The 26,444-nt window shown below is 53.5% G+C and overlaps 2 protein-coding genes and 1 pseudogene across 2 annotated transcripts; 1 reads left to right on the top strand and 2 right to left on the bottom strand.

Moving 5' to 3' along the window:
- Positions 1-3,572: 3,572 nt before the first annotated feature.
- Positions 3,573-7,040, bottom strand: LOC113201274 (CD209 antigen-like protein E). Its single transcript, XM_077795830.1, has 7 exons — positions 6,961-7,040; positions 6,458-6,544; positions 6,076-6,168; positions 5,533-5,684; positions 5,090-5,199; positions 4,111-4,308; positions 3,573-3,903 (listed from the first exon to the last, which is right to left on the bottom strand). Exons 1-6 carry the CDS (start codon positions 7,004-7,006, stop codon positions 4,158-4,160), a joined length of 639 nt encoding a protein of 212 aa, XP_077651956.1. The 5' UTR covers positions 7,007-7,040; the 3' UTR covers positions 3,573-3,903; positions 4,111-4,157.
- Positions 7,041-13,575: 6,535 nt separating this feature from the next.
- On the bottom strand, positions 13,576-17,462 carry LOC113201295 (CD209 antigen-like protein 2). The gene is made up of 5 exons (XM_077796598.1): positions 17,400-17,462; positions 17,029-17,097; positions 16,484-16,635; positions 15,659-15,768; positions 13,576-14,875 (listed from the first exon to the last, which is right to left on the bottom strand). The coding sequence occupies exons 1-5, from the start codon at positions 17,437-17,439 to the stop codon at positions 14,728-14,730; spliced, it is 519 nt and encodes a 172-aa protein (XP_077652724.1). The 5' UTR covers positions 17,440-17,462; the 3' UTR covers positions 13,576-14,727.
- Positions 17,463-20,422: 2,960 nt separating this feature from the next.
- LOC144253939 (actin, cytoplasmic 2 pseudogene) lies at positions 20,423-21,614 on the top strand (annotated as a pseudogene).
- Positions 21,615-26,444: the final 4,830 nt, after the last annotated feature.

Raw genomic sequence — 26,444 nt, 5'->3', positions numbered from 1 at the left:
CAAGCTCCATATTTATTCCTTCTTCACCCGCGGTGAGAGTGGGCAGCAGGCCTCCCCTCCTCCCTGAAACATGCCCCCTCTGGCCCCAGGCATTGCTGCCTTAGTTTGCTGATGTCCTCATTTAGGGTGCCTTCTGTTGACTAGGGACCTGGGCTGAATCATCATTGCTTCTGTGTGTATATATATATATATATATTTAATGCATGAACTTCATCAGAAAATCCGTTATCATACTGCTTTAAAAATTTAAAGTAAAAAACCCACCTCAGTGCTTGAATAGATTGAAAAAAAAAAGTAGGTAAAACACAACCTGATTCCTGATTGAAACTTTTAAAAATCCTTTTATTGATTGATTGATTTTATGGGGTGCTGAGGATTGAACCCAGGGTCTCACACATGTGAGGCAAGCGCTCTGCCACTGAGCCACAATCCCAGCCCCTGACCGAGGCTTTAAAAACTCTTCGGCAACTAGAAATAGAAATGAAGTGTCCCTAATGTGAAATGGTGGTGTCCATCAACCCCCCACAGCAAGACGCATGAGAAATGTCAGGAGCACTCTCACTGAACCCAGGGGGAAGCCGAGTGTGGCGGTGCACATCGGAATCCCTGCTGCTCAGGAGACTGAGGCAGGAGGATGGCAAGCTCAAGGCCAGCCTGGGCAACATGGTGAGACCCTGCCTCAAAATAAAATTTAAAAGGGTGACATTCAGTGGTGGAGTGCTTGATTAGTATGCACAGGACCTGGGCTCAGTCCCGAGTAACACACACACGCTTGCACACATGCACACACACACGCACACACACGCACACATCAGGAAAAAGAATGGAAAGAAAAACATGTGAAGGACCCCTGTCCAGAGATCACACAGAACTCCTAAAACTCAACAAGAAGAAAAGAACACACTGAGGTTTTTTAAAAATATTTTTTAGTTGTTGATGGACCTTTATTTTATCTATTTGTAGGTGGTGCTGAGACTTGAACCCAGTGCCTCCCACATGCTAGGCGAGCCCACCACCACCGAGCCACGGTCCCAGCCCCCACACTGAGTTTTGACATAGGCAAAAGTGCGTCTTAACAACAGAAAAACACATCCCAATTATGAAAGGGACAGAGCGCCCAAGTAGACACCCAGGTGGCCAAGGGCACATGAAGAGGTGAGAACCACCCAAGAGTCGCCAAATAGCCAATGGTCCCAGGGTGCGCGGAGATGGGAAGCCTGGGTCACCGTTGGCGAGAACGTGGAACGGAGCAGGGCCGTGCTCCAAACGCCACTGAAGGAGTTTCCATGTGGCCCGGTGATGCCACTTCTGAGAATAAGACCAAAAGGATCCAAAGCAAGGATTCAAGGAGATAAGTGTACAGTTGTGTTCGCCAGAGAGGCATCTGCTTCAGCAAAAAGGTGGAAGGAACCCATCGGTCCAATGAACCCACCAGAAATGGAGGTCCAGAAGCCATCTGCTCACGAGGCAGTGGACTATCACTCAGCCTTCAAAAAGAAAGGCCATTCCCATGACGCCACCTGTGAGCAGCGGGGACCTGCTGCGAGTGGAAAAGACCAGTGCACAAAGACAAGTGCTAGGATCTTTTCTTTGAGGGATGATGAAAACCGGTAACAGAGTGGTTATTCCTGCCATTCCTGTGACCCTGGACGGCCTCAGCCTCCCAAGCCACTGGGATCACAGGTGTGCGTCACCGTGCCCGGCTGCAAATGTTCTCACTGCCACCGAACTGTCCACTTTAAAAACTCTGTAGATGGAAAATGCTGTATCGTTTGGATTTTACCACAATTAAAATGACACTTTCGAAAGACCAAAAATTTCCCTTTCCCTACCTTAAAAGGAAATCAACTAAATTCCTTTTTATCTTTCATTTCTGCTTTCCTTGGCATTTCCTGGTCTATACAACCAAACTTTTTACTCTTTTTTTTTGTATATTTGTTTTGTTTGGATTTTATTATTATTATTTTTATGTACTGTCAACTTAACCCGGGGTGCTCAACCACTGAGCCTCGTCCCCAGTCCTTTTTTATTTTTTTTAAATTTTGAGACAATGTCTTGCTACATTGTTTAGGAACTTTCCAAGTTGCTGAGGCTGGTCTTGAACTTGCAGTCCTCCTGCCTCAACTTCCTGAGCTGCTGGGATTACAGGCGTGTTCCTCTGTGCTTGGCTTTTTACTCCAAAGATTGGAAATTTCACCCCGTTTTCATGGAATGACAGGTGGCCCCACTCTAAAATTGACCACAAAACCTATGGAGATCAACTCCGCCGTTATCATGTTGTTCTTTGGCCGGGGAAATATCAAGAAACCAACACAAGAGAAGCCAAATGCCAAAAGCAAGGATAAGGAACAAAACGGCACAGGTAGGAACAGAGAGCAATGCGAGTTGATTATGGAGGGACATTGGGTCGACACTAGGGCACAGGAAGCCCGGGGTGGGGGGAAGGACAGTGAGGGACAGCGGGAGACGGGCCAGCGATAAATGAAGGACAGAGACAGGCAGAGACCCTCACCAAGGTTTATTTGTCACAGCTGACAAATACAGGCCATCCCTCTCCAGAGAGGAGAGAGGCCCCAAGATGTTTGGGGTTCAGCTTTTGTGGGTTCGGGCCTTGGAGCTGGAGTTGTGGCGCTGTGGGACAGGCTGGGGACGTCAGAGCTGGGCAGTGGGAATAGCATGGGATTGGCTGAGGTCGATGGCACCTGGGGCTCTCCAGAGCCAAGGGGTCGCGTCCTAAATTCAAGTGCACCTGTGCAGCTGAATACGGTACATGGGGTAGGTCAGTAACGGGGTGGGGGGTCGGGTAAGAGGAAGTACAGGGAAGCAAACTTATCTCATAAGGTGGCGGTTAACGTGGAAGCTGGCTGCTCAGATGTTAAGTCAAGACGCTGTGGGGTGGTTATTTTCCACCAGCCGTCCTCCAGCTCTGGCGCCAGCTACCAGGGGCAGCAGCGGATTCCACCAGGTCTGGGCTTCCTCCCACAATACTGACTTCCTGCAGGTGTCTGCCGCGTGCACGGGCTGACCATGCTTCATCAGGCCAACCACAAAGTTTGGGTTCTTCCAACATCCTCATGTTTGGTAATTTTCCAGGTGGCTCAGAAAAAAAATGTTGCTTATATTTTCTGGTTTATTATAAAAGATAGAATTCAGATGCAGACAAAGGGAAATGGTGTATACAGCAGGGGAAAGAGGGAGGAGTGGTGTGGGGCTTCCCTGTCCCCAGGAGGGCCGCCTGCAGCTCCTCCCTGTCCTCACCTGCCTGGTCTGACCGAGTCTCCTTGCTACAAGAGTCCTCCCAGAGCTCAGGGGCCAACACCCTCCGGCTCCCCGGAGCTGAGCCGATGAGGCTCCAAGTTCCAACCTGCTAATCGTCTATGTGGACTTTCTGGTGACCAGCCTTGTGCCGTGGTTGCCAAGCCACACCGTAACTCGGCTCACTGACCTAAATCCAAGTGCACCTGTTGTCAGATCAGGCGAGGTGGGCAGCGACCAAAGGAGGCAGATTTAAAAGGGCCACCAAGGAGGCTTTATTGAGATATCACTCCCGGGCGGAACTCCATCAGACCCACAGAGGGGACAGGAGAAGGGTCTGAGGAGAAACCGCGTGGAGCTCGACTAGACTGGACTTTTATGGAGCTTACAGCAGGAAGGGAAGGGCTTGGGACAGGGAAAGGTGTTTTTAGGGTCCCTTGTCCCTTGGAGTTGGTCGGGGGAGTTGGCTGAACTCCAGGCTTGGCCAGGGGGTCCTGATGATTGACAGGCCTTAGTCAGGAGATCTCGCTGATTGACAGGCGTTTCCTCCGGCACCTGATTGATGTTCCTTTCCCGCCCGGGCTGCTTTGTTCTAAGTCGCCACTAAGTTGCCACCAAGTCGCCACCACCGACCTAACACCTGTGCAGCTGAATATGAACAAAAAGGCACCTCGTCATTCACAAGCACAGCCTCAAAGCCAGAGGGAGCCCGCAGGCACAGGAGGGAGGGAGGCCATGGCGTAGCCTCTCTGGGGACGAGAAATCTCCTAGAAGAGACCCAGAGCTGGAGTTGAGATCTCCGTGCCTACACCCAGAGAGGAGGGGCTGGCAGAAATGAGAGTGAAGTCCGGTCACCTGGCGAGGAGGTGGGAGCTGCTAGGGCAGCAGAGAGGGACTGGCTGTCACTCATGGGAGCAGGAAAGTGCAGATTTTTTGCAGACCCAGAATTTGCTGATATCACATTTGGCGTCATTCCAGCCGTCGCCATCAAATTCCGCGCAGTCTTCCTGTCCCAGGTTGTTGGGCTCCGTGGGGTTCCAGTACTTCATGAATCTGCAAAGCCACCCGCGTCATGAGCCTCTGCCCAGCCCCCTCTGTGAGCTGTGTTCTGGCTTCTGGAAACCGTCTGCCCTGCGCGCACATCTGCCTGGCGCACATCTGCCCTGCGCGCACATGCATGCAAGCCTTGCTCAGGACGCCCAGTGACATGCCCTGCCCCTTGTCGTCCCCCATGCTTAAAAGGAGTCCCCAGAATCAGGGTGGGACCTTCAGACACAATCCAACCAGCATCCTAAACTCCACACCCCAGACACCTTGCTTAGTGGGCTCTGGCACTCTGGGCCACTCAGATACCTCCCCAGGCCACATATGAGACGTCTGGGGACGGCACCTACAGCCCAGAGCCCACGGAAACCACCCAAGCTAGCCCCTCGCCAGGCTGCTCGCTCTGCCTCTCCTCTTCCTCCCTTCTTCTGCACCCTCTGCCTCCCAACGGGCCCCACATCCTCCCCACGTGTCCTCTGTGGTGTGAGGGACAGGGACACTCGCTCTCTTGGGACCTGGGAGTATAACCATCTGTCTCTTCCCCAGAAATGGTGTCCTGTGATTTTCCTGTGTTGCGCCAGGCTGGAAGCTGCTCCTGCAGCTCCGATAGTAGAATTTGGGGCACCGGCTCTTCTGTCTGAACACGGGTGGGGAGAGCACCCCCCCTCGGCTCATGTCCTAAGCTCTAGGCCTCGAGGGCGAAGGAGTGGGGAGCAGCCCACCGACAAGTCAAGGGAAAGCTTCGCAACCCCACCCTCCTCATAGCGTGTCCTCAGATCCCAGGATCCACCTGAGCGACAGAGGGGAGCCGTCCACCCAGTGCCACGTGGCTTCCTTATTCAGGTCTGACAGCCCCATCCAGGTATGGCCTCTTTTCTTTGTAGTCAGCTGCAGGAAGCTCTGGAGAGGAAGAGGAGGAGACAGGAGGAACCTCTGTGCCCTATTGTCCTGCTAGAGTGACCCACGAGGACCTCGCTCCCCACAGACTGAGTTGTTGGGCACTGGGTCAGCACACATGTGGGAATCTCTGGGCATTTCAGGTGTCCCCACACATTTAGAGTTTGTGTGTGTCCCCTGCGAGCTGCCTGGGACCACCCTCCCCCATGTCCTTCTCCTCCCTTCCACTGGAGGAAGCAGCCCCTGCTCCTGAAAACCCTGTTCTGACCAACGTCTCCTCCCAGGTGGCCAGTGGCCAGATGCCTGCCCCGGACCAGGATGGGGCCCACCACACACCTGCTCCTCAGCGCTGTTGATGACGACTAGTTGGGCCCCCACTTCCTGGCAGGCGGTGACGGAGTGGTGCCAGTTCCGCTTGGACTTGGAGAAGAAGTAACAGTGTCCTTGGAAGAACGTCCAGTCCCAGGGGCAGGGGCGGCACAGGCGGTCTGTTGGGGGAGAGGGTCAGGCTGGACCCGTGCTGGGAGGCCATGTTCCCATGTCTGCCCACCTTCAAGCCCTGGAGTCAGGGCCCTCACATGACCCTATGCCCAGGTGACTGTCCCCATTCCCTGATGTCCCTTCCCCCCAGGAGCCCCCAGGAGTCCTGGTCCCATCTCCTTCAGCCTGGGACAAGCAGGGCTCCAGAGCCCAGGAGACTGGCCTGAGTGCCTACTATGTGCATGGCCCTCTGTGAGCACCAAGTGCCACTGTCACTGTTATCCTGTGTTCCCATAAAATAGCCCAGGAAACTGAGGTTCAGAGAGGACCAAGGACTCAGGCAAAGCCCCACAGCACAGACCCTCTGAGGCCCGGGAGACGCAGTGTCTGGTCACTCACCGACTCCTGCCTTCAGCTGGGTCAGCTCCTGGTACACCTTCTCCTGCTTCGCCAGCTCCTGCTCCTGTTCCTGGGAGCTGGGGACCTTGGAGACTGTGCCCAACAAATAGATTGCAACTATTAAACACCGACTGTGTGCCACAGCCCGCACGGGACCCCTACGGACATCACTTATGTCTAGTTAATCAATCCTGTTGGAGGATGAGGACACCCAGATAACCCGGAACCAGGAGGGCGAGTGGCCCAGGAGCCTCCCTGTGCCTCCCTCGCTCCCCTGCGGAAGAACAAGCATCCAGAAGAGGCTGAAGGGCCAGATCCTGCCTCCCCCACCCGTCCCCTGGCTCCAGCTGAAGGACCACACCAACCCTCAGGCGGCCCTGACCTTGGACAAGAAGGGCCACCAGGAGCCCAGCGAAGAGCGTGAGGCCGAGCAGCTGCAGCACGAAGGTGTGGCCATGGCCCAGACACCCTGAGGAGAGAAGGATGGGACTCCAGCGCCCCGCGTCCCTGCCTCAGCCTGGTTCGGGGACAGCCTGGCCCCCGTCTCCTGATCCCCAGGGCACCGGATCCCAGGCCTTCATCTCGACCTTTCTGCGGCAGCCCAGCTCCCAATTTCCCCCAAAGGGTCTGGGGTTTCAAACTCGGGGTCTAGAGTCCCGACCCAAGTGTCCTGGAGGAGCTGTCCACTCCTCCTCAGCCGCATGCCGGCTCTACCTGCCAAACCATCGCAACCAGAAGTTGGCGTCATCTGCAGGTTGACGTGCCTCTGGTGCTCAGCTGTCCTCGGCCACTCGGGCAGAGTGTCAGTCAGCGCCTGGGCAGACTGCGACCACGTTGGCCGCCCAGGCCCCGTCCCCAACTCCCAGAGTCCCAGACCAGCCTCACCTGGAGGACCCAGAGGCTGCATCCTCACTTCCTTAGAATCAGTCATGGTCGCTGCTGTCCCTCAGTGCCCCGGGCTGCGGGGACCCAGCTTTTATTCCCACCCCACCCCTCTCTGGATGCACTGTCAGGAAGAGGAACAAGCCACTGGGGAAGGGCCCAGAAGAGGGTAGAGGGAGGAGCCTGTGCCTCTTCCACCCCACGGCAGGCAAGGGCTCAAGGTTCCAGCCACTTCTGGGAGGGGCTGGAGGTGGCCTGGGCTCTGAGGCAGGTAGAACGGGTTCGCTGGTGCTGCGGCCAGGCTACTGTCCTCTTTAAAAGCAACGACTTATTTTTCTAAAAAGCGACTCTTCATTCCTTCTCCACTGTGGCCAGGGTGGGCCAGCAACGCCTCCGTTTCCCAGAAACACCTCCCCTCTGACGCAGGCTTTGCTGACATCCTCACTTATGGTGCTGACTTGGGGCTTGGGGCTGAAGCAGGGCTGCGTCCATGTGCTTCATGTCCCCTACAGTGAGGCTCTTTTCTGCTTCCCGTACTCCCTTGTTGAATCTCTCCAGCCTGTGACGGATGATCTCACCTCCTTTTTTACAGTTTGGGTCAATTGGAAGCACAGCATGGTCAGGACACTGGCTCAAGGTCACACAGCTGGTGAATGGTGGAGCTGGAAATTAATCCTAGACAGTCAGTCCCCACAGTCCACACTGTGGACCAAAGGGAGTCACATAGTCTTCAGGAGAAAGCAAAAAAAAGAGTTCCCAGCAGCTGAATTCACCACAGTCCAAAATCATGAGAACCCAAGCGGCCACCTACAGACAAATGAAAGAAAACATTGGGTCTTGGCAGATGGAAGTCTATACAGCCAAGAAAAAAAAAAAACTATCAAAGCATGAAACAACATGCACGTATCTCCCAGAGGAGTAAAGGCCTTCAGACATCCAGAACACACCCCTAAGACTGGCGTTGGTGCTTTTCCATTCCAAGAACCAATCTTGAAGGGGGCTCTGAGTGGGATTGACATGGAGGAGGATCAAGGACATCTTCAGTGTCCTGAGATGTTTTCACTCTTCTCCGAGAGGAGGCTGGAGGTGTGCTCTCATCGATAAAAGTGTCCTGAGACATGGATTGAAGACTTGCACCTTGTACTGGAGGAGTGTTATGTTCAATTTAGAAATTAAAAACACGTGCACAGGTTATGATGAAATACTGGATTTGCCACCTTATTTTTAATATTTACATAGGAATTTTATTTTATACTAGTTTTGGTAATTTTGCAAAGGTAGCATAGACCTTTCCTGAGTCTGGCTGGGAGGTGGAGACCTGGCAGGTGCCCCATGCTGACCTCTTCCTGAGACAGGTACACAGTCACTGGAAGTGGTAGGTGGGTCTCGCCGTTTTCTCCAACGTCCTTCCTCTGCTACAGAATCCACCAAGGACACTGCTGGGATCTGGACATCACATCCCCTTTGGCTCCTCTGGACGGTGGCAGATGCTGTGACTCTCCTGTTTGGAAGATGCTGACCACGTTGACGTTGACCACAACAGGTCAGCTGTTTGTGGGATGCCCCTAAATCCGCCAGCGTCTGATGTTTACTCCTAGTGGGACAAGAAGCACCAGGAGGAACCAGCAGGCAGCACCCGAAGTGGGGACATCAGCAAACGGAGACATCAGGGCCAGGGCCAGCGTTTCTGGGAAGAGGGGGGCGTGGCTAGCTCACCACCACCAGATGGGCGAAGGTTAGCCAAGCAGCTTAATTTGACAAGTGACCCATTTCATTAACGGCACCCAGAGTGGCCTGACCAGGAGGGGACCGGTTCTTTCAGCCAGGGACCCCAAACCTTGCAGTCCTTCCCTAAAATTCCGGGAACACAGGGCACGTGCTGCACTGTGACAGGTGTTTGGTCCCCTCCCTGTCTCTTCTTCCGAGGTCCCTACCCAGTTTCCTGTTTCTTCCTGAGGGGGAGTAGCCACAGGCAGGGAGTTACAGGGGTGGGGATAAAGGCTGTGGTGCCAGCTGTCCTGGACACTGAGGGACAGCAGTGACCATGAGTGACTTCAAGCAAGTGCGGGTGCAGCAGCTGGACCCCGTGGGTGAGGCTGGGCTGGGACTCGGGAGCCTGCAGGGCCACGGGCACCAGCCTGGGGGGCAGCCCGTCCCGCTCTGACTGACGCTCTGCCCACACAGAGGAGGAGCTGGCGGCTAGCAGCGCCAGAGGCTCCCGCAGCCACCACGCACTCCAGCCGCCCTCCAGAGCCGGCAGCTCTGCAGGTAGAGCAGGGAGGGGACTGAGGAGGGACAGGGGATCCTGGGCAGCTGCGTCCTGGGGACGAGGAGGTCGGTGTCTGGGCTCTGGGGTCCTGGCAGGTGGAGGCCCAGACTGGAGGCTGGAATCTGGGCTCCTGGGTTCTGGGAAGGTGGAAGCTGAGACCTGGACTCCTGGGTCGGTGGACGAGGCCCGGGCCAGGCTGTCCCTGGGCCAGGCTGAGGCAGGGGCCCTGGTGTGCTGAGCCCCTTCCTTCCTCCTCAGGGTGTCTGAGCTCCAGCTATGCCCTCCTGGTGCTGCAGCTGCTCTCCCTCATGGTCTTGGCTGGGCTCCTGGTGGCCGTCCTTGCCCAAGGTCAGCCCCTGAGGTTTGGAGCTCTGAGGTCTGGCCCTTGGACTTGGGCGGCCAAGGCAGGAGGAGGTGGGATGAATGCTGGGATTCAACCCTTAGCAGGTTCTAGGGTCTGCTCGGCCCCCACACCTCTGGTGCAGGGGTGGGGAGCAGCACAGGAGGGTGCTGGTCCCGCCTTCCCTGGGTGTCAGGGGTGCAGCTGGGATTAAGAAGGCCTTGGCTCTCAGACACCAGGTCCCTGGGGGCCAGGGCAGTGCATGGAAGCCAACAGGTGTCCAGCACTCGGGGCTTCTCTTCTCTTGGCACAGTCTCCAGGGTCCCCAGCTCCCAGGGACAGAAGGGGTGCCAGGAGCTGACCCAGCTGAAGGCAGGAGTTGGTGAGTGACCAGACACCGCGCTCCCAGGGCCTCAGAGGGTCTCCATGCGGTGACACTTTGCTCGGGTCACCAGCCCTCTCGGAGCCTCAGTTTCCTGGGCTATTTTATGGGAACACAGGATAACAGTGACAGTGGCCCTTGGTGCTCACAGAGGGCCATGCACACAGTAGGCACTCAGGCCAGTCTCCTGGGCTCTGGAGCCCTGCTTGTCCCAGGCTGGAGGAGATGGGACTAGGACTCCTGGGGGCTCCTGGGGGGAAGGGACATCAGGGAATGGGGACAGTCACCTGGGCATAGGGTCATGTGAGGGCCCTGACTCCAGGGCTTGAAGGTGGGCAGACATGAGAACATGGCCTCCCAGCACGGGTCCAGCCTGACCCTCTCCCCCAACAGACCGCCTGTGCCGCCCCTGCCCCTGGGACTGGACGTTCTTCCAAGGACACTGTTACTTCTTCTCCAAGTCCAAGCGGAACTGGCACGACTCCGTCACTGCCTGCCAGGAAGAGGGGGCCCAACTAGTCGTCATCAACAGCGCTGAGGAGCAGGTGCATGGTGGGCCCCATCCTGGTCTGGGCAGGCATCTGGCCACTGGCCACCTGGGAGGAGACGTTGGTCAGAACAGGGTTTTCAGGAGCAGGGGCTGCTTCCTCCAGTGGAAGGGAGGAGAAGGACATGGGGGAGGGTGGTCCCAGGCAGCTCACAGGGAGCCTCACAGGAGGTCTGGACATGCGTGAGTGCTTTGGGAGACACACCTAGAGGGTGACCTGGTGCGCTGGCCAGGGGAGCCGCCTGCTCTCAGGGATAACAAGCACTCGGGGGCGCGGTGCCCATCTCCCTGGTGTAAACCTGCCCCTGCCCCGTGGTCGCGTTCCATGACTAAAGCACTCAGGTTCCTCCAGGTGAACTGGGCTGCACAAAATTACTACATAAGAGACAGAGAGACCTTTTTCTTTGGGTTCTGTGATGGCTCCTCTGACCTTAGGTGTCCTTGGAACAAGAGAGAGAGAGAGGGGGGAGGGAGCTGACCCCTTTTATTGGGGAAAAGCCATTCAAATGAGGCTGGGGTCAGGATTCGGGGGGCTGAGTCTGGCTTCCTGATGTCTGCTGTCAGCAGGTTGAGTGGCATCTAGGAAGGCCACCCCCAAGGGCAGAGCAAGAGAAGGGGACACCCAAAGGGCATTTCCATGGAACCTTCTATCCCAAACAGGACAAAGGGGAAGTATTACAAAAGAATAAGTGAGTGTAGCTCAGCCCCGGGGGTGTGCCTGCTCAGAAGACTGGCCTTGCTATCTGAGCAGGGGAAAAGACCGAGTCCCGAGTCATGGCTCTACCACGCCAGACCGCAGTGATCTTTCAGATCCCCGTGGAGCATCGGGACTGGAAGGCGTGGTCACTCAATGTGGCTCCCCACACCCATGGACGATGGCACATGCCTGTCATCCCAGTAGCTGGGGAGTCTGAGGCAGGAGGATTTTGAGTTCAAAACCAGCCTTAGCAGCTTACCAAGGCCCTAAGTAACTCAGTGAGACCCTGTCTCTAAATAAAATACTAAAAAGAATGGGCTGGGGATGTGGCTCAGCCGTCAAGCACTCCTGGGTTCAATCCCTGGTACAAAAAGAAAAGTCGTGTTTGTTTAACACACAAGTGTTAGAGAATGATCTGTCTTGTCTCAGTTACCGATTTCTAGTTGGATTCCCTTATAATCAAAGAACATACTCCACACAATTCCAAGCATTTAAATGTATTGAGGCTTGTTCACATCCCTGGACATCATCTACCTTGATGAACGTTGCCATGGAGAACGTGGAACTTGAGAAAGCTGTGTACCGTGTGTGTTCTGTAGTTTGGTATTGTGTGTGTGTATGTGTGTGTGTGTGTACTTGACTTGATTTAATTTAAAAATTCAGTACAACACAACACCTATTCATGATTTACATTAAAAATTCTTAGTGAGGGGAGCTGGGGATGTGGCTCAAGCGGTAGCGCGCTCTCCTGGCATGCGTGCGGCCCGGGTTCGATCCTCAGCACCACATACCAACAAAGATGTTGTGTCCACCGAAAACTAAAAAATAAATATTAAAAAATTCTCTCTCTCAAAAAAATAATTCTTAGTGAATTAGAAATGAAGTGAAATGTCCTTAACATGGGAGTGATGTCCCTCGAGAACCCACAACTGTGATGTCCCTCATTACTACTGGAGAAATGTTGAAGGGTCCCATTGAAATCAGGAACAAGCATAAGAATGAAATCTGCAGTCTGCAAATCACATAACCCACAAAGGATTTATATCAAGAGTACATTCATGACTCATCAAACTCCATGAGAGGAAAATAAAATACCGAATTTTCAAGAGGGCAAAACGACAATCCTGTAACAGAAGAACGCGTAACCTCGTCAGGGACAAAGGGCTTCAGTGGCTATGTCTCTTGAGACTTTTAGGGAGTAGGAGAAAGCCCCCTGACAAAGGCATCACGTACATGTATTTTAGATGTATGGATGCACAGGGCCACATACATCCCAAAGGATCTGGTACACTCACAAGCAGGAGCACACGCGTGCACACACACACACGCACACACACGCTTTTCTTTTGCTTAGATTGGAAAAGAGGTGTAGGTGAAATCCCAGAAGGTTACTGTTTGAACTAAGCTCCTGCTCTAGGCCCCAACAGATGAAGGAAAGCCCAATAGGGTCACTCATGCTAACGTTCCTAGTCACCCAACTGAAACCAAAGTGCTTCTCTCGCTTTCTGAGAAGTCTCAGTTCGAGGGATGTCTGCCCAATTTCACAGCCAGGCTGGTGTCCACAGGCCTGAAAACAAAGCTCTCCCAGCCGTGATCCCCACACAGAAAAGGCCACCTGAAGTAGCCTCGGGTCTGTCCTGGCTCTCGAGTTCTGTCCCCCGGCCTTCGTCCGACAAGGAACGTAACGTGGAAGGGACGATCCACTTGGTCTCGTTTCTGCTTTCCCCGGCCCTCCCTCTCTACCCAGCCAGACGTCTTGGCTCTGAGGATTAGAAAATCTGTCCTACTTTAAGCAAGGAAAGTGTTGCTGTGCTCTATATCGGAACACAAAGCCGCCGCCGCGGGAGACTCAATCCTTAGAACTTGTGCTTATCAGAGGAAAGATCTTACACACACAATCTCAAGGAACTAATTTTAAAAAGAGTCCGATCGATCCCAAACAAGCCCAGAGAAGGAAATAGTGAAGGCAAGAAAGGGAATCAGCACCAGGGGAACCATTGGGAGAGTCCAAGAAATAAAACTGCGTTCAAGATCGACTGTCTGTCAGGGCGGGGGAATTTAGCACACAAGCTGTTCATGAAGGAGTGTTTTCGGGGCCATCCTTGGTGGCAGGGAGCCTGCAGAATTTTTTCCAACAAGCCATCCTGCCGTTCTGACACTAGTCACCAAGAGGGAACATCAGATTCCTCAAGTCGGTCCCGTAAGACTGACCCCTCTTCTGCTGCACCCTCCTGGGGTGCCGGGGCTGGTCAGGCCCCCGCGGGTCAGCCCTCTGGCTTTGTTTGCCCAACCTCGACTCCAGATGGATGCACAGGAACTCAGAAACACACTTTGCTTGCACTTACAGGTTTATTATAAAGGATACTGATAAGGGAAACACTGGTTTATTATGAAGGAAACAGACACACGGAACAGGTGAACCCAAGAAGGGAGGGAGAGAATCTTGTGGGGTGAGTCTGTGCCTCTCCCAGGGGCCACCCTCCGACACTTCCTCATGTCCCCCAGCTGTGGAACTGCCAAAGCTCCTCTTCCGGAATTTGTGTAGCTCCGTCTCCACGCCCCTCCCTGGAGGTTTAGCGGTTGTTCCCATCCTCAGGTTCCTAGAGACCCCCGACTAAGTCACCTGATGAGTCTAAATTCAGGTGTGAGGGAGCAGACTAAAATACCCAAGGGCACACCCACGGCTCAATATCAGCACCAAGAGCAAACAGATCTTCTGTTATGTCCGCGAAGGGGAGCACGGTGGGGTGGAGGAAGAGGTCAGCCGAGCTCTGATAGAGCCACAGCTGACCCCCCAGGAGCCATGGCACCAGAAGGGTCCTTCAGAGCTGCCCCATGTTGGCCCACCACGGCCACATCGTCACCCTCCTGCACCCGTATGGGATGGGTCAGGAAGGGAGCCCACCCACAGGAAGCAGCTCCCTGTAGGAGACCCGAGGCGGGAGGGGACTGCCCTCAGCCAGGCCGCATGTCCTTCCTTGAAGAGAGATCGGGAGCCGGACTACAGGGTCCACTGGGCATCACAGGAGAGGGAGCTGGGGTCTCATCCTCCGACTCTCTTCAGTCCTTGGCTGGGGAACCCCTTCCCAGCTGCGTCCAGCCTGCAGGAGGAGCTCTAGCAACCAGGGAAGGTCCCGGGGCCAGGGCTGCAGGGAGGTGGACGGAAGTTGAGCAGATGGAAGGAAGGTGTGCAGGGACAGAGGACAGGGGACAGCCAGGCTGCACCTGGCCACCCAACCCTACAGGGAAGGCAGAGTAGATGAATGGACTGCCCCAGGTCCTGATGCACCAGACACCTGGTCACTGCATTCAACCATAAAGGGGGACCAGAAACGACCGCTAAGCCCGCGAGAACCTGCGGACATCGAAGGAAGGACCCTCGCCGTCCAGCCCCTTAGATGACGAGGACTCCAAGACAGGGAATCCGGGCTTTGCTAAGATCCAGGGCTCACAGGCAAGAGGAAGGACACTGGGGTCAAGCTCAACCACCTGTCCGGCCAGGTCGGGCGGCGGTGACAGGTGAGAGAAACCGCGTTCAGGTGTTGGGGCAGGAGGAGGAGGAGGTCTTGCAGACCCAGAATTTCTCAGCGTCACACTTGGCGTCATTCCAGCCGCTGTCAGTGATCTCCGCACAGTCTTCCTCCCCCACGTTGTTGGGCTCTCCTTCGTTCCAGTACGTGAGGCTGCAAATCCACCCACACGGTGAGCCACAGCCCCCTCCGGGGGCAGTCTCTGCTCCAGGACATCGGATGCCCCCTCTCTGGCATCTGCCCTGCATGCACACGGCAGGCCTGGCTTGTGGACGCCCAGGGACGTGCCTGGGTCAGGACCTTGACGGACCCCGGTCACCCCAAGCTGAGGGTGGGATTTCCAGTCTGCACCGCGCACTGCCCATGCTGTGCTCAGTGGGCCCTGGGCCCCTTACACCTGCGATCGCCACCCGCTGACCAACACCAGAAATGAGGGGTGGCTCTTCCCCAGAACCCATCGGAAAGGTCCCAGGCGGCCATTCCCAAGCCGCTCGCCCTGCCTGGCAGGTCCTGCCCGTGGACGCCACAATAAAGGCTCTTGCCCGCAGCCCCTCCCTCCTCATCCTCTGCTCCTGCCCTTGCCCTGGGGGCCCTTCGAGGGGTGCGATTGGCTGCTTCTCTTGGGGTCTTTGAGGTCTCACAAGCTCTGGTCCCTGATCTGGTGGCCCTCCCAGACCGCAGGCTTCCGACTAGGACCCTGGTTCTAAGTCACCCACCCAGCCAGGAGCTCCTCCCGCGGCTCTGACAGTGCAGCTTGGGGACCTGCCCTCCCATCTGAACGTGGGCATGAAGACCCCCTTCCCCGACACAAACGACGGACTCTCGGGACCAGGGCCACAGGGAGAGCAGGGGACCCACCAGGATAGCTCAAGAACCCCCGATTCAGAACCCCCCCCCCACTCTACCGCCTGCCTGTCCCCTCACCTGAGGACCTACCTGGGTGACAGAGGTGACCCATCCACCCAGTGCCACGTGGCTTCCTCGTTCAGGTCTGACAGTCCCATCCAGGTGCTGCCTTTACTCTTAGAAGTCTGCAGCAGGAAGTTCTGGAGGGAGAGGAGGAGTCAGGGAGAGCTCTGACCCCATTTCCACCTGCTGTCTCTCCAGTCCCCCGACAGGAAGTTCTGCTTGCAGCCTGACCTTCAGCCTTCTCATGTTCCAGGTCCCATCCATGTTCAGGAGGTCTGTGTGGCTCTCATAACTGTACCCTACAGACAGATGTGTCCCGACTTGCACACTGACTGTGCCCAGCGGCCTCTCGTCACACACACTTGGTGACGTGACATGTTTAGCTGGGTGCTGAGTTCTGAGCATTTCCACAGGAAGTTACTCGTGACAGGGTTCAATGTGCGGAGCTGGATGGAACCTTCGTGCCCGCCAATCACGCACCTGCCCTCTTTCCAGCTCTGCACGGAGTGAGTCCCAGGGACACGGGAACGTGTCCACCAGGCGGGGGACAGGTTTACACCAGGGAGATGGGCACGGCGCCCCCGAGTACTTGTTATCCCTGAGAGCAGGCGGCTCCCCTGGCCAGCGCACCAGGTCACCCTCTAGGTGTGTCTCCCAAAGCACTCACGCATGTCCAGACCTCCTGTGAGTCTCCCTGCCAGCTGCCTGGGACCACCCTCCTTCATGCCCGTCTCCTCCCTTCCACTGGAGGAAGCAGCCCCTGCTCCTGAAAACCCTGTTCTGACCAACGTCTCCTCCCAGGTGGCCAGTGGCCAGATGCCTGCCCAGACCAGGATGGGGCCCACCATGCACCTGCTCCTCAGCGCTGTTGATGACGACTAGTTGGGCCCCCTCTTCCTGGCAGGCGGTGACGGAGTCGTGCCAGTTCCGCTGGGACTTGGAGAAGAAGTAACAGTGTCCTTGGAAGAACGTCCAGTCCCAGGGGCAGGGGCGGCACAGGCGGTCTGTTGGGGGAGAGGGTCAGGCTGGACCCGTGCTGGGAGGCCATGTTCCCCTGTCTGCCCACCTTCAAGCCCTGGAGTCAGGGCCCTCACATGACCCTACGCCCAGGTGACTGTCCCCATTCCCTGATGTCCCTTCCCCCCAGGAGCCCCCAGGAGTCCTGGTCCCATCTCCTCCAGCCTGGGACAAGCAGGGCTCCAGAGCCCAGGAGACTGGCCTGAGTGCCTACTGTGTGCATGGCCCTCTGTGAGCACCAAGGGCCACTGTCACTGTTATCCTGTGTTCCCATAAAATAGCCCAGGAAACTGAGGCTCTGAGAGGGCTGGTGACCCGAGCAAAGTGTCACCGCATGGAGACCCTCTGAGGCCCTGGGAGCGCGGTGTCTGGTCACTCACCAACTCCTGCCTTCAACTGGGTCAGCTCCTGGCACCCCTTCTGTCCCTGGGAGCTGGGGACCCTGGAGACTGTCCAAGAGAAAAGAAGCCCCAATGCTGGACACCTGCTGGCTTCCATGCACTGCCCTGGCCCCAGGGACCTGGTGTCTGAGAGCCAAGGCCTTCTTAATCCCAGCTGCACCCCTGACACCCAGGGAAGGCGGGACCAGCACCCTCCTGTGCTGCTCCCCACCCCTGCACCAGAGGTGTGGGGGCCGAGCAGACCCTAGAACCTGCTAAGGGTTGAATCCCAGCGTCCATCCCACCTCCTCCTGCCTTGGCCGCCCAAGTCCAGGGGCCAGACCACAGAGCTCCAAACCTCAGGGGCTGACCTTGGGCAAGGACGGCCACCAGGAGCCCAGCCAAGACCATGAGGGAGAGCAGCTGCAGCACCAGGAGGGCATAGCTGGAGCTCAGACACCCTGAGGAGGAAGGAAGGGGCTCAGCACACCAGGGCCCCTGCCTCAGCCTGGCCCAGGGACAGCCTGGCCCGGGCCTCGTCCACGGACCCAGGAGTCCAGGTCTCAGCTTCCACCTTCCCAGAACCCAGGAGCCCAGATTCCAGCCTCCAGTCTGGGCCTCCGCCTGCCAGGATCCCAGAGCCCAGACACCGACCTCCTCATCCCCAGGACGCAGCTGCCCAGGATCCCCTGTCCCTCCTCAGTCCCCTCCCTGCTCTACCTGCAGAGCTGCCGGCTCTGGAGGGCGGCTGGAGTGCGTGGTGGCTTCGGGAGCCTCTGGCGCTGCTGGCCGCCAGCTCCTCCTCTGTGTGGGCAGAGCGTCAGTCAGAGCGGGACGGGCTGCCCCCCAGGCTGGTGCCCGTGGCCCTCCAGGCTCCCGAGTCCCAGCCCAGCCTCACCCAGGGGGTCCAGCTGCTGCACCCGCACTTGCTTGAAGTCACTCATGGTCACTGCTGTCCCTCAGTGTCCAGGACTGCTGGCACCACAGCCTTTATCCCCACCCCTGTAACTCCCTGCCTGTGGCTACTCCCCCTCAGGAAGAAACAGGAAACTGGGTAGGGACCTCGGAAGAAGAGACAGGGAGGGGTCCGAGTATCTGTCACGAGCCCCGTGTTCCCGGAATTTCAGGGAAGGACTGCAAGGTTTGGGGTCCCTGGCTGAAAGAACCGGTCCCCTCCTGGTCAGGCCACCACTCTGGGTGCCGCTAATGAAATGGGTCACTTGTCAAATTAAACTGCTTGGCTAACCTTCGCCCATCTGGTGGTGGTGAGCTAGCCACGCCCCCCTCTTCCCAGAAACGCTGGCCCTGGCCCTGATATCTCAGTTTGCTGATGTCCCCACTTTGGGTGCTTTCTGCTGACCTGGGACTTGACTGAGTCATCATTGCCTCTGTGTATTTTAGGCCTCCTGTAGGCACGAACTTTTCTAATTTGCTATACACGACAGCAGAATGCGTTTTGACACATCATACATAAGTGGAGTGTACCTGCTCATTCTCTGGTTGTTCATGATGTAAAATCACACCAGTCCTGTCATCATGTATGCACATACGGCCTTAATATCTGATTCATTCCACTGTCCTTCCCACTCCCATATCCCCTCCCCTCTTACCACCCCCCACCCCCTGTCTAATCCAAAGTACCTCTATTCTTCTGTAGCCCCCACCCCCAATTGTGAATTAGGATCCGCAAGTCAGAGAAAACATTCAGCTTTGGTTTTGGGGGGACTGGCTTATTTCACTTAGCATGATATTCTCCGGTACCTGGTCAATGCCATAGTTTCACTCTTCTTTAAAGCTGAGTAATATTCCTTTGTGTATATATACCACATTTTCTTTATTCATTCATCTATTGAAGGGAATCTAGGTTTGTCCCACTGTTTAGCTATTGTGAATCGAGCTGCGTCACTGCTGATTTTAAGTCCTTTGGGTATAAGCCTAGGAGTGGGATACCTGGGTCAAATGGTGGTCCATGCCAAGTTTCCTGAAGAATCTCCACACCACTTTCCATAGTCTGCAGTCCCACCAGCAATGTATGAGTGTGCCTTTTCCCCCACATCCTAACAACATTTATCGCTGCTTGTGTTCTTGACGATTGCCTTTCTGATTGGAGTCAGAGGAAGTCTCAGTGTAGTTTTGATTTGCAACTCTCTGATTGCTAGAGATGGTGACCATTTTTTCGTATATTTGTTGATTGATTGTATTTCTTCTCCTGTGAAGTGTCATTCAGGGACTTTTCTAACTATTTTACATACTCGTTCATTTAACCTCTCCACCCTATAGTAGATGGTCTGCTGTCTGTTTTACAGTTGTGAGAAACTGAAGCCCTGCAAAGTTGGGCTACGGGGTCACAGTCACAAAGCTGGTTAATGGTGAAGCTGGAATATGAACCCAGAGAGTCTGCCCTCACACTCTCCCCTGTAAGTCAAGGAGAGTTAAATAGTCCCAAGAAAGAAAACCAAGTCTCCCAGAAACTTTATTCAGAATTATTCCAAGCTGAAAAACCCAAGTGGTCACCAGTAGATAAATGGAAAAAAAAAAAGTATATTCACAGAATGGAATACTATACAACAATTAAAAAAGCAGTCTACTGAGTTGGAACACATATGAACCTCTTAAAAATGTGAAAGAACCAAAACATGAAGTGTATTACTGTAAGATTTTGTTTTCTTTTTTTTTTAAGAGAGAATTTTAATATTTATTTATTTATTAGTTTTCGGCAGACACAACATCTTTGTTTGTATGTGGTGCTGAGGATCGAACCTGGGCCGCACGCATGGCAGGCGAGCGCGCTACCGCTTGAGCCACATCCCCAGCCCCAGATTTTGTTTTCTATGGATTTCAATAACAGGTAGAAATAATCTTTAAACAATTTTTTTTATTTATCAATGGACCTTCATTTTACTTTATTTGTTTATTTATATGTGGGGCTGAGAATCAAACCCAGTGCCTCGCACATGCTAGGCAATCACTCCACCACTGAGCCACAACTCCAGCCTCTAGAAATAATCTTTGATGAGATGATGGGGTAACCAGGAGGGCTGAGTGGAGATTGACCAGAGAGGGTGTAAGAAAGTGCTAGAAATGTTCTCTGGATCTGAGAGGCAGCCACATGGGTGACCTGCATACTGAAGGCTTGAGCATTGCATCGTGTGCTGTATATCTCAGTCTGAAGATGGCAGATACGTGTGTGCATCATGACCAAGAGCAAGGGCTGCCTCTTCTCTATTGTTTAATAAATGGTTAAACTAACATTTATTTTTAAATAAACGATTAAGCAGATTTAGATTTGTGGCTGAGGTTTCCAGTCCTCATTTCATCAGGTTCCCCTGAGGCTGACCTTCTCCACAGCAAGAAGTGACCACCGCCTGCGGTCTCACCCGCTGCCGCCGCCCGCGCTCCGCGTTCTCTCGCTGCTCCGCCGTCCGTCCTCCGCCCATCGCCATGGAAGAGGAAATGGCCGCGCTCGTCATTGACAATGGCTCCAGCATGTGCAAAGCTGGCTTTGCCGGCGACGACCCCCCCCCCCCCGCAGTGTTCCCTTCCATCGTGGGGCGCCCCCGCCACCAGGGCGTGATGGTGGGCATGGGCCAGAAGGACTCATACGTGGGTGACGAGGCCCAGAGCAAGCTTGGCATCCTGACCCTGAAGTACCCCATCGAGGTCGCCAACTGGGACGACATGGAGAAGATCTGGCACCATACCTTCTACCAGGAGCTGCGCGTGGCCCCGAGGAGCACCCAGTGCTGCTGACGGAGGCCCCCCTGAACCCCAAGACCAACAGAGAGAAGATGACTCAGATCATGTTGGAGACCTTCAACACACCGGCCATGTATGTGGTCATCCAGGCTGTGCTGCCCCTGTAGGCCTCTGGGCGCACCACTGGCATTGTCATGGACTCTGGTGACGGGGTCACCCACACAGTGCCCATCTACGAGGGCTACGCCTTTCCCCACGCCATCCTGCGTCTGGACCTGGCTGGCTGGGACCTGACAGAGTACCTCATGAAGATCCTGACAGAGCGCGGCTACAGCTTCACCACCACGGCCCAGCGGGAGATGGTGCACAACATCAAGGAGAAGCTGTGCTACGTGGCCCTGGACTTGGAGCAGGAGATGGCCACTGCTGCATCCTCCTCCTCCCTGGAGAAGAGCTACGAGCTGCCCGATGGCCAGGTGATCACCATCGGCAACGAGCGGTTCCGGCGTCCAGAGGCACTCTTCCAGCCTTCTTTCCTGGGTATGGAATCTTCCGGCATCCCCACCTTCAACTCCATCATGAAGTGTGATGTCGACATCCGCAAAGACCTCTATGCCAACACCGTGCTGTGGGGCGGCAGCACCATGTACCCAGGCATCCCTGACAGGATGCAGAAGGAGATCACAGCCCTGGCCCCCAGCACCATGAAGATCAAGATTATCGCGCCCCCTGAGCGCAAGTACTCTGTGTGGATCGGTGGCTCCATCCTGCCCTCATTGTCCACCTTCCAGCAGATGTGGATCAGCAAGCAGGAGTACGAGGAGTCGGGCCCCTCCATTGTCCACCGCAAATGCTTCTAGATGGACTGAGCAGGTGCCAGGCACCTGCTGCATGAGCTGAATCCGAAGTATAAATTTGCTCTGTGTAGAGAATCAGATGTAACTGCGTTACTGTTACTGTCCTTGATGGAGTCTGCCTACAAACGGGATATTCTGTCAAGGTATAGATAGGTAACAGTGGACATGCTTGAAAACGAGGTGTCTGCCATCCTTGGGAGGGCCTACTTGCAAACGAGAGGCTCCTTCGAGGTTTAGATAAGGTAACAGCGGACATGCTTGAAAACGAGGTGTCTGCTGTCCTTGGGAGGACTTGCCTGCAAACGGGATGTTCTGCCAAGTGGGCTAGGAGGGCGCTAAGAAAAATTTTATTATCTGTTCTTAACAAAGAGCAGAGCTCAACATACTCCGGGCCGAGAATAGATTAGCCATAAGAAGCGGGTCACTTCTGATTAGAAAGTAAAACTTCTGTATGCTATGTTTAATTAGCTGAAAGACCTGATTTATTGATGTTGGAAGGCTGCCTTCTTTGTTCACAATACTATAAAAAGATTGCTTGTACACAATAAAGGACTTTTTTTTCTGCTGCTGCTTCGCTTGCTCTGCTTCTTCTTCTTCTTTCTTTTCCCATGCTGACCTGCAAGTGAATTACTGCAACACTCTGGCAAATGTATACACCTCATGCTAGCCTCATGAAACTGGAATAAGCCTTTGAAAAGAAATTGTCCTTGCAGCTTGTATCTGATGTCAGCACTGGAACGTAGAACTCGTTGCTGATTTTGACCTTGTATTCAAGTTAACTGTTCCCTTGGTATATGTTTAATGCCCTGTGCATATCTTTGATTGAAGCCTTTAGTCCATGTGGCTCGGTCACCTGGTACCTGAGGTGAGAGCGTGCATAAAGGAGAAGTCCGTGGCTTAGCGAATCTGAGACCACAGAAGTGATCTGTGCGGGGTATTCATGTGTCGGCTGACAGACTTACAGGGTTGCTGGGGCTGGCAAGAGTTCCTGGGCCAGCTGTCACTTCTTGCCGGTCTAACAGGGTGGGAAAGTCCGAGCCTTAGGACCCAGTTTCCGTTCTTACCCATGTTCTCCCGCCTGACCACCATTGGTTCTGACTTGCCTTGAGTTGGAAATGGTTTGCATTTACATCTGTAAATTTATTCATTTTAATTTATGTAAGGTTTTTTGTCCTCAATTCTTTACCAGATGACAAAATTTTGGGTTTTCTACTGTGATGTGAAAACATTAGGCCCCAGCAACACTTAATTGAGTAAGGAAAAATAAAGTGCTACAGTACACTGGAAAAAACAAAAAAGAAAGAAGTGACCACCGCAGCAAATCGCCCACATGGGCTGCTGAGTTAGTCCAAGCGCAGAGGAAGCCGCACCCGTCATGGGCGGCACTATTTCCCCTACCCTTCCTCCTCTGCTCCCGGGTCCCATCAAGGAAGCCACATTCTGGTCAGACTTCTCATCCCTCAGAGCTTTCACGGCTGACAGTTTCTCTGGCTTTGATTTTGATTCCCTTGATCATTTGAGGACTGCAGCTAGGTACCTTGCAGAACGCTCCTGATTTGTCCGTGTCTGGTATTTGGGGTGGGTGAAGTGCCGCTCTGAACACCTCTGCAGTTCAGGGTGAGGCATCCATAGGGCCTGCAGAAGAGGAGGTGAAGCTTGGTGATTCGGCTCAGGTGAGGTTTGCCATGTTTCCTCACCATTACCTCATGTTCAGCTCATCATTCTGGACACTTCTATAAGCAGCATGAGAAAAAACTGACCACTGCACAAACCATGTAGAGCAGAAAATCCACCTCAGAATCTCAATGCATTGAATGCGAGCATTCAGTAAAACTCAAAACTGATTCATGGGTTATATTTTTATTCAACACTTTTATTGAAAAATAATAGTCGATTAGAAATGCAATGAAATGCCCAGTAGCTTGGGAGGCTGAGGCAGAAGGATTGCAAGTTCAAACTCAGCAACTTAGTGAGGCTCAACAAGATCTGTCTCTAAATAAAATATTAAAAGGGCTACAAATGTGGCCCAGTGGTTAAGGGCTCCTGGGTTCAATTCCTGGAGGAAGGAAGGAAGGAAGGAAGGAAGGAAGGAAGGAAGGAAGGAAGGAAGGAAGGAAGGAAGGAGAGAGAGAGAGACAAGGAAAGGAGAGGAGAAGTAAAGAAAGGAGAGGAAAAAGGAAAGAAATGGCCCTTAATGCGATAGTGGTGTCCATCAAGAACCCACAGCCAACCCCTTCCTACTGGAGAAACTTTAAAACCATTCCCACTGATGTTGGAAAGAAAAATGAAGTGAAACCCGAAAGACTAGAAGAAAATGCTTGGAAATCATGTATCATACCGATTTCATACCCAGAATGTGTGCACAACTCCTAAAACCCAAGAAGAAGAAAATAACACAGCACACTAGTTTTTAAATGAGAAAAAGCACAACTGAAGAACAGAAAAATAAGTAGCTCAAATAAGAGACAAAGGACTTGAGTGCACTCGTCTCCAAAGAAGATACGCAAACCGCCGGTGGGGACATGAAAAGGTGTTCAGCATGGTTCATCATCAGGGAAATGTGCATCAAAATCACAACGAGGGCTGGGGTTGTGGCTCAGGGATAGAGCACTTGCCTGGCATGCATGAGGCACTGGGTTTGATCCCCAGCATCACATAAAAAAACTAAATAAACAAAGTCAAGGTATTGTGTCCATCTACAACTAAAAATATATATATATTTTAAAAGTCACAATGAGATATCATCTTGTACTCACAGGATGATAGCTATAAAAATAACAAAATTACAAATTTTGGAAGAATGTGGAGAAATTTGATCCTTTGTAGAGTGTTAGCGGGGAAGTAAAATGGTGGAAAACATATGTCAGTTTCTCAAGAAATCACAAATAGAATTACCACATAATCCAGCAATCACAATTCTGTGCATATAGCTAATAAGACAAGAGCAAATATTCAAAAATATTTTTGTATACCCATGTTGTTAGCAGCATTATTCACAAGAACCAAAATATGGAAGCAACCAGTGTCTGTCAACGGATACATAGAATTATTAATGTGGGATGCAGCTAAGGTAGTGATGAGAGGGAAATTCATAGCACTAAAATGCTTTTATACTAGGCCTGAATCAACAGGACTGAAAAGCAAAATGGAACCACTCAGACTAAAGTTTCTTCTCATGAAGCTGAAATTAAGCTGTTTATCTAATGCCAAGAAATCAATATCAGGAACATAAAGTCCGGGGGCTGGGGTTGTGGTTCAGTGGTAGAGTGCTCTCGCCTAGCATGTGGGAGGCACTGGGTTTGATCCTCAGCACCACATAAACAAAATAAAGGTATTGTGTCCATCTACAACTAAAAAAGAAATCTTAAAAAAAAAAAGAAAGATAAAGTCCAAATTGTTTAAATGGGCTAGTTTGAATCGTTATGATATGGAAGTTCCCTCTGCCTTAATGCTTACACAAAAATGGGCACCTGAAGGAACCTCACATAACAAACCTTTAGTCCTCTGTTGTCCTGTCTCCCTGTCCCCATCTTGGGAGGAATCTGGCTGGAAATGAGCAACGCACTCTGTGTTGTTTGAGTCTGCTCCCCTCCCGCCCCTCTCGGTCCTTAGAACCAACCCATGTCGCTTCTGCCATCAGAACACCATCTATACTTCATGGACTTGAGAGTTGCAGGTTTCTAGAATCGACATGAAAGCTAACCAAATCTCTAAATCAAACTGCCTGGTTTTATCCTTGATAGAGGAAAGATCTCAAGCCCTTAGTTTAAATTTCTTCCTCAAGAAACTTAAAATGTCATGGGAAAATCAAACCAAAAGCAAGCCGGAGGGTGGGGTAGAGTGGTAGAGGGCTTGCCCAGCATGTGTGGGGCACGGGGTTCGTTCGAGTCTCAGCACCACAGGTTTGTGAGAATCTGAAACTTGTTTTTAACTGGGCAATATTTTTACTCGAGGAAGAGCCGAGGGTCTGGGTCAGAGTTCAGTGCTTCTCTCTTTCCCTTCGGGGTCTCACTGTACTGTCACTGGGAAAGGGTTTATTGGGGGAAGAATCAGTCCTTTGGCTTCCTCCCAGAGACCTTCGTTCTAGGCGGCATGGATACCTCCTTCCTGGGGATGGTCTGGTCCCTGGATGGTGTCTTCGTCCCTCCCAGGGGTTGTCCTGTCACTAGGAAGGGCTGTACTGGGAAAGGAGCGATGGTATCCATGTGCTGCCCCTCTTGCTCGCTCCCTCCTCCCAGGCCACACTACACGGGGGTTTGCCATTTTCCATGTCTCACAGTGACAGCAGGGACGGCCTCCAGGGGAGGCTGGCTGGAGCTCCGGAGTTGGAGTCCTTAAGGAAACTGGGTCCCCTGTTTTTGCCTCAATCTCCTGCCCCCTTGATCATCCATTACCCTCCCAACAGCCCTCAGCAAGCTCTCTTTGATGTTTTATTTGCCAGGGTGATTGGGGGTGGTGGCAGTTGAGGTGACAAGGGAGGGTCCAGGCCACCTGGTGGAGTGTGATAGGATCTTGGAACAATAGTTTTTCTCACCGGGGATGTTTTATGAGTTGTCCCTCCCTGCAGGCCCATTCACGGCTGAGTAGCTGCCTGACAGCAAAAGGGAAAAGAAGCTTGTGGGATTTTTTTGATGCCAAGCAAATCTCCCTGCTTATATTAGGTACCTGGAGCTTGTCCCCTGAGTAGAAGGACTCAGTCCCAACAGGCTAATCTGGTTCAGAAGGCAGGAACAAGGGGTGCCCAGCAATGGGGGATTCCCAAAATCCCCTCTCAGACTCAGTAATTTCACACCAGAGTCACAGAACTCGGAACTCATTCTGCTGCTATGTGTTCATCTATTACAAAAGGCCAAACTCCCAAAC

Source organism: Urocitellus parryii, chromosome 3 (genome assembly GCF_045843805.1).
Source record: "Urocitellus parryii isolate mUroPar1 chromosome 3, mUroPar1.hap1, whole genome shotgun sequence".
Taxonomy (NCBI): Eukaryota; Metazoa; Chordata; class Mammalia; order Rodentia; family Sciuridae; genus Urocitellus; species Urocitellus parryii.
Note: the sequence above shows the minus strand (reverse complement) of the source record. Positions and strands in the feature narration are given on the sequence as shown.